The sequence below is a fragment of the Pelophylax lessonae genome, assembly GCF_965119305.1.
Source record: "Pelophylax lessonae genome assembly, chromosome: 7".
NCBI classification, from domain to species: domain Eukaryota; kingdom Metazoa; phylum Chordata; class Amphibia; order Anura; family Ranidae; genus Pelophylax; species Pelophylax lessonae.
This window is the reverse complement of record NC_138774.1, coordinates 24,367,308-24,380,910: the sequence shown is the minus strand read 5'-3', so window position 1 is coordinate 24,380,910 and position 13,603 is coordinate 24,367,308. Positions and strand designations below refer to the sequence as shown.

At 41.6% G+C, this 13,603-nt stretch overlaps 1 protein-coding gene across 1 annotated transcript in view; it reads left to right on the top strand.

The window, feature by feature from the left end:
• The window catches only part of DIAPH2 (diaphanous related formin 2), a 1,824,032-nt gene that overhangs the window by 156,911 nt on the left and 1,653,518 nt on the right, over positions 1-13,603 (top strand). The window contains exon 2 of the mRNA XM_082263377.1: positions 9,075-9,107. Within this exon, the coding sequence (XP_082119503.1) occupies positions 9,075-9,107 (33 nt within the window). The remainder of the gene's footprint in view (positions 1-9,074; positions 9,108-13,603) is intronic.

The following is a 13,603-nucleotide window of genomic DNA, read 5'->3' as shown; positions in this document are numbered from 1 at the left end:
ATTACTATTGCTGTAGTAGTAATAATAATAATAGTTTTTATATATATATATATATATATATATATATATATATATATATATATATATATATATATATATATATATATATATATATATATATATATATGTATGTATGTGTGTGTATATATATATATATATATATATATATAATAATGTATTATTATTTGGATTAAATTACATTTAATGTATTATTATTTGGATTAGTAGTAGTAATAATAATAATTATTATTATTATAATAATAATAACACATATATTAACAAATATAACTATTATTAATTTTTTTTCCTTACAGTACTAGAAATTAATAATAGTATTGTTATTTTTGTAGTAGTAATAGTAAAAATATTAATTTGCAGTAATAATAATAATTGTTGATGATAATTATCATTAGTAGTAGCAGTAAATAATATATTGACAACAACTATTAATAAATATTATTATTATTATTATTATTGTATTTTACACTAATTTATTTTATTGTTCCTACTTTTTTTTTTTTTTTTTTGGCTGTATGACATAAAAATGTGCATCTCCTTTTAACCATGTGCATCTCTGATGACATCACCTCCCAGTTTTTTTTTTTTTTTTTTTTGTGGGGGCAAAATCTCCCACTCTGTTTTGGAGAGGGATCAAACTACCATCAAGCACAGGATCATTATCAATATCCTGACTAGCATCAGAACCTATTCATACTACAACTCCCACATTTTCCTTGTATTAATGTGAGCACATTTACATGTTTTGGTATACAATTTTTAAATGCAATTAATTTTTTCATATGTTGTAATGCATCATATTTTACTTTTTGATTATTACATCCTGTTCATGTCTGTTGCATAAAAATGCAATCTGCAGTAATCTTTTTGTCAGCACATTGCAATACAGTGCAGGGGTGTCAACTAGTCTCAGCTATCTATGTGTTGGCAATGCATTGGAAAATGCATCTGGTGTGAATGGGGCCTCAAGCATGACTACACACCAATTCTGAACAGAGACCTACATTATCCTCAAGTTTAAAAAGGAAAAAAAAAATCCCCATATGAGGTCAATGTACATTGCAGGTATTTTAGCTTTGAAAAAGCTTTTTGTCTCACCATGTCCAGACTGATCCTAAATTGGGAGGATCTGTTTTTTTTAATGTTTTAATAAGAAAAGCTGCGAGGTCTGAATCACTTTAGAAGTATTTAACCCCAGATGATTATCTGACCAAAGCTGAAATTCCTATTGCTGTGGGCACCTAAATATTGGTTTGTGCCTACTGTAGACTTCTTGGAAAATCAGTGAGCCAATCACACAAGCAGGAAATTAAATTTTCTGGAGGGTGTTCTGTAAACCAATGTTGTACAGTATGCCTCTGTATTGCCATATAGCATTAAACATTACTGAAACCTACTGCTTCAGATAGAAAAGATAACTGTTATTAACATTAAATTGCTACATGGGTTTTGTAGCAATTGTATATGCAATATTTTTTTTTATTTGCTAAATTTCTTTTTTCACAAACATTGAATTACCCCTTAAAGACTAAGGTTGCTCAGTCACCTAATGGGCTTCCAGCAACTTTACAGATATGAATGCACCATCTAGAATGACTTTAATTTTCGTCAAACTGTAGACCAACCTTTCCTAACCTTTTTCTCCAGAGGAACACTTAAAATAATGTTCATATGTGGAGGGAACCTTTGCTAGGATCAACTCATTGGGGGTCAGTTGGAAAAATGCCCCTCTTACAGTGGTGGTCAGAATTCCCCCCTTACAGACAGCTGAAAATAATCACTGTGGCCATGTCTCTGGGTTTGCTTAGACGCATTGGTCTTGGAACCATGTAAACCTCACAAAGGTGTCCTTTTATGAAATGGAGATGAGCAGTGATCCTGCTGATCACAGCTCATTTCCGATCATTCTCAGTTTATGAAACAGAAATGATCGCAGGAGAACATGTTCTCCGCTGATCATCTCTTCACATGGGAATCTGTCATTGACAGACACAGAAATGGCCAGGCTATGAAGCTGCGATCTCCGCACTTCACTGGCGATCTGGGTCAGAATTCACACTCCCGGGTTCACCAGCCTGGAGCTTGTGAAGTGGGGAGTGAAGACAGAATCGGGGGAAAACTGAGGGGGAAAAAGGAAGATTATGGACTTCCTTCTTCCTCGTTCAGACCCCCTTACACAGTAATCATGTCCCCCTGCCATATTTATGTATATATATACATGTATATATATACACACATACATGTAGATATATATTTAATGTGTATATATATATACAATGTATGTGTGTGTGTATTCAGTGTATATATATATATATATTTATGTAAGGGGACTATTATTTATAACCTCGTGTACTCAGCAGTGATAATTTATCTCTGCTTGTTAAAGCGCGAGGGATTTTCATACTACTGTAATCTCGCTTTGTCTCACGAGATTACAGACGCTCCATTGACTTCTACACAGATCTCCGAGAAAACCGTTCTCCTCTGATCACCCTGGGCGAACTGAAGTTCTCCCATTCATAAAAGGGGTGCCAGATGTGATCATTTTCCCCGGAGAACTGTAGAGAAGCCAATGGAGAAAAAAATTCACCCGTTCATAAAAGGACACCTAAATGTGAGTTTAATCAACCACAACTCTTGGAACCCCTAACAATCTCTGGAGGAACCCTGGTTCTCTAGACCATCTATTCTCAACTAGGGTTCCTCAATAGGTTACTAGGGGTTCTAGGGGGGGTTGAGCTGTAGCTGATTGACTATAAACAATATAGGCTATGATCAACCACAGCTAAAAAAAAAAATCACTGTGATCATGCTGCTGGCTTTGCCAAGTGGTGTTGGTCCTGGAACCACGTAGACACCATCAAATGGGAGGTCAATCAGCCACAACTCGAGGGAACCCCTAGCAACCACCGGAGGAAAACTGGTTGAGAATGGCTTCTCTAGACCATCTATTCTAAACTAGGGTTCCCCAATAGGTTACTAGGGGTTCCTTGAACTGGGGCTGATTGGCTTGCTTTTTGATGATGTCTGCATAGTTCCAGGACCAATGCCAATGGCATGGCTTGTGTAGCAATTGTATATGCTATATTTATTTGTGTGTGTGTGTGTATATATATATATATAATACAGTATATCTCATATACAATTGCTGTAATCACCACTGTGAGAGGGGAATTTTTTCCCATTGACCCCCCAATAAGTTGATCCTAGCAAGGGTTCCCCCAACATCTGAACATTATTTCAAGGGTTCTTCTGGACAAAAAGTTGGGAAAGGTTGGCCTACAGTTGTCCCTGTCTGATATGAATACACCATCTAGAATTACTTTGATTTTCGTTAAACTGTAGACCAACCTTTCCTAACTTTTTCTCCAGAGGAACCCTTGAAATAATGTTCAGATGTCGGAGAACCCTTCCTAGGATCAACTTTTTGGGTGTCAATGGGAAAAATGCCCCTCTTACAGTGGTGGTCAGAATTCCCCCCTTACAAGACAGCTGAAAATAATCACTGTGGCCATGTCTCTGGGTTTGCTCAGACGCCTTGGTCTTGGAACCATGTAAACCTTACTAAATGTGAGTTTAATCAACCACAACTCTGGGAACCCCTAACAATCTCTGGAGGAACCCTGGTTCTCTAGGCCATCTATTCTCAACTAGGGTTCCTCAATAGGTTACTAGGGGTTCTAGAGGAGAGGGGGGTTGGTTGAGCTGTAGCTGATTGACTATAAACAATATACTTTATGGACTTTAAGTGAGACACCAGCAGGTAATGCCCAGCGTCTCCATCCCTGTTATCAGAAAAACCCCTGTTCTTTATTTATATAATGAGACCGGTCTACTTGGTTGGTGGCAGACTGGAGGGTTAGTACATCAGACTGGGGGCTGGCTGACTTCCATGCACCTCTTTTAATCCTTTTCAACTTTCGTTTTTTGTGGCTGATTGACTTGCTTTTTGATGGTGCCTGCATAGTTTCAGGACCAATGCCAGTTGGCAAAGCCAACAGATATCTGTTTAGCTGTCTGTAAGGGTTGCAATCTGCCTAATAACCATCAATATACCAGGCTTTTTTTTGTCATTGACCCCTGATTAGTAGTTTTATTAAAGGTTCCCTGAGACCAGAAAATTATTTTAAGGGTTCTTCTGGGGTAAAACAGTTGAGAAAGACCTAGACCATGGGTGTCCAACCTTTCGACTTCTCTGGGCCACATTGAGTATAGAGAAATTTTCTCGGGCCGCATATAAAATATGTACTATAGTTAAGGTATATAAGTAATAAAACGCCACCGCGCCCTTCCCGCGCCGCCTCCCCCCCCCCCCCCCCCGCACTAATTTAATACAACTAGAGGATGACCAATGAAATTGAATCAGTATACGGAGGTTTACTTCTTCTGAGAGATATTAAAGGAACACTCTAACCACCATGATCACTTCATTGATTTGGAGTCAGAAACACTGCACATGCTGGGATATTTACAGTTTTGTGCTGGGGGATAGTTGCACCCCTAGCACATATGACTTAGGCAGCCAGAAAATGTACATGTATGAACAAGGACATGTCATATTATTTACAAAACATAACTAGTTATTAAAAAACATATTGCAACAATATACACACGCTAATGCACATACATTTTCTACTTATTTTGCAGACTGCTGGTGGGTAATGCTGGTCATGCGGGTACTGCTGCAGGTAGCGGCTGCAGTAGAGAGCAGAGCCTCTTTCTGTATGGCTCCTGTCACAGGCATGAGTGCATTTCATATCACTCCGTCTGTGACAGAGCCGGAACTAAACAGGAAGCAGCGGCTCTGTCACTGACTGACTGCAGACATCCTAAGTTTCCCGCAGCAGCCGGGAAATCGCACAGCACTTGCAGCCTAGTGAGTGCCCATCCAATGCAGCCTAAACAGTGCCCATCCAATGCGTGCCCATCCAATGCAGCCTGTTCAGTGCCTATTCTATGCAGCCTGATCAGTGCCCATCCAATGCAGCCTCCCCAGTGCATGCCCATCTAATGCTGCCTGATCAGTGCCCTTCTAATGCAGCCTCGCCAGTGCATGCCCATCCAGTGCAGCCTCACCAGTGCGTGCCCATCCAATGCAGTGGCAGCCTCTGCCTACAGTTAGTTGGAAGCCGCTGTGGCCTTGCCCCCGACTTAACTTCCTTCCTCCCCAGAAAAAAAAAAATTGTCAGGGGGCAGTGGGCCGCATTGGGTGCAGTTCTGGGCCGCATGCGGCCCTCGGGCCGCAGGTTGGACATGCCTGATCTAGACTCACAGGAAGTGCGTGGAGAAAAGTTGGGCATAATTTAACCCAGAAGAGAACCATTGCTGGATCACAGAGGAGGCCTCATGGGGCATGAGAAGGAACACTGGTTCAATGGAACCCTTGTTGAGAATGGCTGCTGTAGACCCTTTGGTATAAATGATTATACTTACAGTATATAGATCTCCCTTGTTTTTGTTTTTTCTCCTGAATTTTTGAGAATCAAAGCATTTCTATACACCAAGCACAGTACGAGTATCTTTTTACACATCTCGGTAACGTTAACTTGTAACTTTTTATGGTGACTCCAACTTCCTGACATATTGAATATTGTAAAGCAGGCAGTGAAATCCGACACTTTGTAAATAATTTGTTTCGTTGTGCCTGAGCAAGCTTTTTACACATCCAATATTTACAGTGGAATATGCTCAGATACTGCCGTCTGGCACATGGACTTGTCTGCAGCTGAGAATGGAACATTTCCTACACAAGACATTTCTGTGTTGCCATATTGTCCTAGCTGATGCAACACTTGAATTATTCAGTATGAAAAGATTATAATTGCACAGACTTCAAAAGATTTATATCTCTGCTTTTATTATCTGAGGCTACATTTTGGAGATGGGAGTCAGAGTTGAGATCCCCAGAATCTGCTCAGTCAACTGTCTTCATGATGATAATGCTTGCTAACTCCCGACTCCTGAATGTGCATAGCAGTTTCAAATACTACAGACCTATAGTTTTCATTCCACTTAACCACTTAAGGCCCGGAGGATTTTCCTGCTCAAAGACCAGGGCCTATTTTGCGATTCTGCACTGCGTGATTTTAACGGACAATTGTGCGGTCATGCGATACTGTACCCAAATGAAATTGACGTCCTTTTTTTCCCCCCACAAACAGAGCTTTCTTTTGGTGGTATTTGATCACCTGTGCGATTTTTATTTTTTGCGCTATAAACAAAAAAGAGCGTCAATTTTGAAAAAATAACAATATTTTTCACATTTTTTTGAAATTTCCCCCAAAAAAATGTAAAAATCAGCATTTTTTAACATTTTAGGCCGATTTTTTTTCCTGCTACATATTTTTGGTAAAAAAAAATTGCAATAAGCATATTTTGATTGGTTTGCGCAAAAGTTATTGCGTTTACTAACTAAGGGAAAGATTTATGTCATTTTTATTGTTTTTTTATTTAACTAGTAATGGCGGCGATCTGCGATTTTTTTTTTTTTTTTTTTTTTGCGGGACTGCGACATTGCGGCTGACAGATCGGACCCCTGACTAAAATTTTTGACACTGTTGGGGGTACCAGTGACATTACTACAGTAATCAGTGCTATACATATGCACTGTTACTGTAAAAATGACACTGGCAGGGAAAGGGTTAACTTTATTAGTGATCAAGGGGTTAAGTGTGTCCCTAGGGGCGTGATTCTAACTGTCAAAGGGCGTGGCTTGTGATGTAACCACAGAGACATACGATCCTACATAGCAGGATCGTATGATCTCTGCAGTTACACCAGGGAGAATGACAGGTGGCTTTGTTTACATCAGCCGCCTGCCTTTCTCCCTCTCCTGCGGGAGATCGCGAGTGACCGGCAGACATCGGAGCCGCCGGTCACTCGCGCGGGGATGGCCGTGAACGAGCGGGGGCGGGAACACGCCTCCGGCGGCACGTGCTCGCCCCTACAGGCTCCAGGGCGAGTGACGTAGTACTACGTCACTTTGCCCAGGAGGGGCTGACTGCCGCAGTAAATATACTTGCGGTTGTCGGCAAGCGGTTAAAGCAACTAAACAAAAAACAGCCAACAAAAAACAATTTACACCTGTCCCACCAACTGTCATTTTGATCCTCTCTGTCTTGTAGAGAGACATGGGCCAGGGGATATTTTCATTGTAGGTGGAGCCTGGAAGTCAGAGTCACTCCTGACTTTTTATCAATCTTGGATATTCCAACAGTGACATCTCCCAGCCGTAATTCCTGGCTCTGTTTTTGTCTACCTGGAAGTTTTGGGTGTTTCTGTCCACCTTTTTGTGTTCCAGCTCCTCCTGTTACATTCTCCATGATTTAAAATAAAAAATACAGCAGGGGTGGTGGGAGCCTTTTGTCATGGACAAAGAAGGTGCATAGACATGAGAACTGAGCACAGGGATGGTGGGGGCGCCTCATAAAGGACACAGTAGGTGTACAGATCCAGGAACTCAGCACAGGGATGGTGGGAACCCCTCATTAAGGACACAGCAGGTTTACAGATCCAAAAACTCAGCACAGGGATGGCAGGGGCCTCTCATAATGGGCACAGCATGTGTACAGATCCAAAAACTCAGCACAGGGATGGTGGGGACCCCTCATAATGGGCACAGCAGGTGTACAGATCTAGGAACTCAGCACAGGGATGGTGGGGACCCCTCATTAAGGACACAGCAGGTTTACAGATTCAAAAACTCAGCACAGGGATGGCAGGGGCCCCTCATATTGGGCACATCAGATGTACAGATCTAGGAACTCAGCACAGGAATGATGGGGACCTCTCATAATGGGCACAGCAGACGTACAGATCCAGGAACTTAGCATAGGAATGATGGGAACCTCTCATAATGGGCACAGCAGGTGTACAGATCCAGGAACTTAGCACAGGGATGGTGGGAACCTCACATATGAGCCCAGCAGGAGTACAGACCCAGGAACTCAGAACAGAGATGGTGGAAACCTCAGATATGAGCACAGCAGGAGTACAGACCTGGAAACTCAGAACAGGGATGGTGGGAACCTCACATATGAGCACAGCAGGGATACAGACCAGGGAACTCAGCACAGGAATGATGGGAACCTCTCATAATGGGCACATCAGGTGTACAGATCCAGGAACTCAGCACAGGGATGGTTGGACCCCCTCATAATGAATACAGCATATATAGATCTGAGAACTTGGGTCAGGAATTGGTGGGACACAACACTGGGTGTGCAGATCCTGGGATCTCACCCAGAGATAGATGAAATGATCAGGTAGTTTAGCAGTCTAACGTCTACTGATCACGGACATCTATTGACCACTGAAATATCAGTGAAATGACTGGCCTCAGGTGATACACAGAGATGAAACCAATCCTCCTACATAAGTTGTATCTGTTTCTCTGCAGTCTTCTCTACAGCCGTACAAAGTCCAGATGTATTTATTTATTGTATGCATTTATTTATGTATAAAGCGTGTCTGAGATGTATTTATTTATTGTATGTATTTATTTATGTATAAAGCGTGGCTGAGTTGTCAGCAAAAAGGGGGCGGGAGCGTAAATTACACTGTGGAGAGCTCTCAGAGCTAATTGGAGGGAAGACACCCCCCCCCCCCCTTCAAACAGCATACAGGAGCAGGGAACAGAGCTGAGGGTGTCAATCACAGGCTGTGTGCTGGAGCTTCCTCCCCCGTCACCTTTTTTTCTCTTGTCAGGAAAACTTGTCAAAAGTGACTCATGCAGCTATCAGAGGAACGAAGCAGCAGCCAGAAATTACACTTAGGGCTCTTGAGACAAGTATACACTAATGAGGGATATGCTTTGTTAATTTTTCATGTCTGAGGTTTGCAACCACTTTAATATCTACATATTTGAAAAAGCCCAATCAAGACTGGTTCTATTTAAGAAAAACATAGTCAGTGCATTGCTCTCTGAGACCTGATTTATGATATTCTCTCTATAATTATTCTTACTCAATTGATCTGGGACTGGTGATTTGGGTTTTTTTTATTTCCTTCTTGATTGCTTTGTGTTTACTCTATTCTCATTGTTTGATTTTCTATAGAACATTCAAATAAAAACCTTGGCGGACGATGTGGTAAGGGGATCTCTGACCTCTCATGCATGCTGTGTGTTCTGGTCACTAAACCGTTTTTCACCAATGATATTATAGCATGTGCATGATATAACGCTTATTGCTTGCAACATGATTATTACACCAGGATCTCACTCTAATCATCGCTGTCCATTTGCCTTTTAACGCTTGGTGCTTTTGGGATTTTCATCATCACAATTTTCTCTATGAGAGACTCTAATGCTCCTAATTTGAAATAATTGCCTTTAAATGCATGAAATGATTTACTTGCCTAAATCGTTAAAAAAAAAAAAAAAAAAAAAAAAACACTAATCTGATTTTGTTACCCTCATTGCCTGTTATTTTGTATATGTTGTTTTTTCTTTCTTTCTTTTTTTTTTTTCTTTTTTTTCCTTAATATTTTTTTTTTACAATTGCAGCCTATAACTTTTGATGTTGGAGTCCAAAGTTTTAGGGGAATTTAATTAATTTGGGTTTATATTTACGGAAGCTTTGCGGCAATGTACAATAAGCTCTATTTATAGGCTACGATATTAAGCTGTAGATGGAAATGTATTCCAGTTAAAAATGTTTTCTTTGTGCTTTCAATAAAGTGGGGAAAGTTTGAAAATACTGAATTTTTTTTGGGTGCCAGTACCCCTCACTTTCTGTGTGGTCACTGGATCAGGAAATAAGGGGAAAGCTCCTCAATGAAGACTGAAGCTGGCCATGCACTTTAGAATTCGGTTTGAAAATTTTTAACCAGTAATGAGAACTTTCAATGAAAATGGAATTTGTTTTTCTCAAACAACCTGTGTATGTGGTTTTTCCTTTGGGAAAGTCCACACAATGCGAGATTGTAAGGTAATAGCAAACTAAATTTTGAAGTACATTTGAACAACATTTTTTTAAGTCATTGAATGTACTGAGAATTTTCATATATACATTTTTTTTAATTATCATTGGATGTACTGAGAATTTTCTTTTACATTTTTTTAAATGTCATTGAATGTACTGAGAATTTTGGGATTATTTTAATTTATTTTTTTTTAAATGTCATTGAATGTAAGGAGATTTTTCGTAATTTTTTTTCTTTTTAAATGTCATTGAATTTACTGAGAATTTTTGTAAAAATGTTTGAATGTCATCAAATGTGCCGAGAACTTTTGTACAAATTTTTGAATGTCATGGAATGCACTGAGAATTTTAATTTCTCTTTCGTTCAATGGACACAGTGCTCCATAAATCATAAGTAGTGGGTTATAGTGCCTCCTTCAGGATTAGGACTAGGCAGAACAAAAACACCTGGCTATGCCTATGGGCTGTCCTTAGCTGGTATAACCCCCCCCCCCCCCTCTGCTCTAGGTAATGAGTTTTAATCTGTCTAGTCAGGAGTAAGGACTTAGGCTCCCGGCTGGGATCTCTCATCTTAGCAATTTTCTCCTTACATCTTTTTTGTTTTTTCTCTCAGGAGATCTACAAAAAACTGCTGGGCTGGGAGATGGGCTGGACAAACTAGATCCAGTGGTCCTCCCAGCCAAGCCAGTTAGCACGTGCAGACCTGTGCTACGTGCTAGGTCGGCCGCGACATAACCTCACGGACAGAGGCTGGCCCGCAAGTTAACCCCTTGCCGTCTGCTCACTGGAGCTCTACTGTGGCAAAGTGGTTCGTTATCGTCTGGCGACGTAGACCTACGTCGCCAGACACTCCCCTTTCTCGGCGGCGGCTCGCTCCCGCTGTATTCAGTCACAGCGCGAGTCGGGCCAGGGGAGGAGTAGCGGCGATCGTCGGGGAATCGAGTGTGGAGATCTGCCCGCCTGTATAAACACAAGCGGGCGGATCTCCTAAAGAGGAAGTAAACCCTCCTCTGCATGTTGTACCTATAGGTAAGCCTATGATAAGGCTTATCTATAGGTACTGTAAATATCTCCTAAACATGTACAGTTTAGGAGATATTTACCTTACATGCAGCCAGTGACGTCACTGGCGCATGCGCTCTGAAGGAACGGCCGCTGGTGCCTCTGAATAATTATTTATCATAAAATTTGTTTCTTACCTCTTGGTTACCTTGTTAGGCTTCCTTATCCTTGAAAAGATTGGTTTTAATATTTTTGGTGTGACCCCTTAGACCTTTCTTTTGATAGCATACCTCTCATTGTCAAATTTAAAAAATGGTAAAATAAAGTCAGCAACTCTGAAATGAATTTGTCCTATGTTTCTTCACTTTATTTAGAGAAGCAGACAAGCAGGAAGAGAGATAGGCCCCTCCCTAACTACAGCTCACAGGGTTGAGAGGGGATTGGCTGTCACTGTTACTAAGCAGAGAGAGTGTTTATGATTTCAGTTTTGGCACTTATTAGTGTCCTAAAATCCTATATTATAACTGGGTCAGAATTGACCCTAACACCATGAACGTCTTAATTTTCACCACAGTATTTTATAATTTAGTGAAAAGGATTATTTTTCTATTACATTGTTTAAATAGAGGTTCCTGACAAAGTAAAAAAATCTTGATGCAATAAACAAATTTATGTGATACTTATAGACATTCAAAACCTGAAAACAGGTCAGTTTTGACCCTAACACAAGAGGAGGGTTAAAAAAAAACACCAAAAATGACAGAAATCTTTCCCTTAGTTAGTAAACGCAATAACTTTTGCGCAAACCAATCAAAATACGCTTATTGTGATTTTTTTTTTTACCAAACATAGGTAGCAGAAAACAAATTGGCCAAAAATTTTAAAAAAATTTGATTTTTACATTTTTTTGGGGGGAATTTCATCTAAAAAAAATGTGAAAAATATTATTTTTTTCAAAATTTACACTCTTTTTTTTTTTTTTATAGCGCAAAAAGTAAAAATCACACAGGTGATCAAATACCACCAAAAAAAAGCTCTGTTTGTGGGAAAAAAGGACATAAATTTCGTTTGGGTACGGCGTCGCACGAACACGCAATTGTCAGTTAAATTCGCACAGTGCCGAATCGCAAAAAGTGGCCCAGACGTAAGACAGCAAAATCCTCCAGTGGTAAAGTGGTTAAACGTCGCACAGGGTCGCATAAGACCAGGCTTGGGTATGAGTTGCAGTGGTCCCTTGGCCAACAGCTCTCCTACTTCAGTGGCGAGGAGTTCTGTCTGGAGTGTTACCCGCACCATGGAAGGGTAAGTACACACCCCCCTCTCCCCTTTTGGTGGTTTTCTTTGGGCTGGACACAGGTAACCTCCATGGACGGTCGGACCTGCCTGCGGGTTCCCTCCTCCCATCCTTAATTTCTTCTCTGAGCTGGGCTTCCCCCATTCCCTTTCCCCCCGCCTGGACCTAGAGTCTGGTGGGGGTCCCAGGGCAGAGAATGCAGCAGAGACCCCTGGGGTCTCCCCCGCTATCCTCACTGTTCAGGGTCCTGGAATAGTGTGTGCCTTGCCCTGGTAATCTGGAGGAGTCCCAGTGTAGGAGACCCCTAGGTGCATGCCCTGCTGTTTGCAGTGTGGGTATAGTGCAGGGGGGGTTTCAGTGCAGAGACCGGTGCAGAGCGCACAGCAGAGTCTCCCCTAAATGTGTGTCCTACATTCAGTGGGGGCTCCCTTGCAGAGGGTGCAGGAAAGATCCTGGCATCATAATTCAGTGTTTGTAGCTGATGGTGGCCATTTTCTCTTAGTCTGGCTGGTCTCCTGTTGGCGGCCATGTTTGTGTAGCCAAATGATGTCAAGGAGGCCCTTTTCCCTTAGTCTGGGAGACAAATGAAGCCTCGTGGGGATGCCGAAGTTCCTCCTCTTCCTCCTTTGTTTTCTCTTTCCGTTGCCTGAGACATATGAACAGCGATGGCATCCATGACTATGCTGGGTTTGAATTCTCTGCACTCCTCCGGTCAGTAGGGTGAGTCTTTTGGGGTCCCTGTTATCTCTCTCTCTGCTGATAGGTACCCTGAACCTTGAGGGGATCCTTTAGTGGTGCCAAAAGTTTGTTTTTGTACTGCAAGGTCTTCCTTTCCTTATGGAGCCTGAGGGTCACATCTCCCCCACTGACCCCCTGGTCCCTCGGAACCCCAGCTTCCCATTGTTGCATGGTGGTCCTGCAGTCCTTGGGGTCCTAGGTGGAAGTGGTGTGTGGGCAAAGTCCCAGAAGGAAACTTCCCCTTCCTTCCCCTGCTCAGTCTGTCTCATCTGATTCTGAGCACTGTCCAAGGGTACTTAATATCATACCCCCTGATCCTTCCAATAGTGAGGATGAGTCCTCCATGGTCACAGCAGCGAATGAAAAACTGCTGGTGGAGGAACTTATCACTGCAGTGCATGAGACTTTAAAGATGGAGGATGCGGCTGATGTAGCTACGGACGTGGCTGTGTCGTTTGGCACGCACAAGTCACATCGTACTCCAAAGGTGTTTCTTTATGTGACTTATTTTGACAGGTCTTCCTGTAAAGAATGGGAACAACCAAAATTACCCTCTGTGGTACCCAAACGTTTGACTTTTGAGGAGTCACTTTAAAAAAAATGGACTAGTCTGCCAGTGGTGGATCCT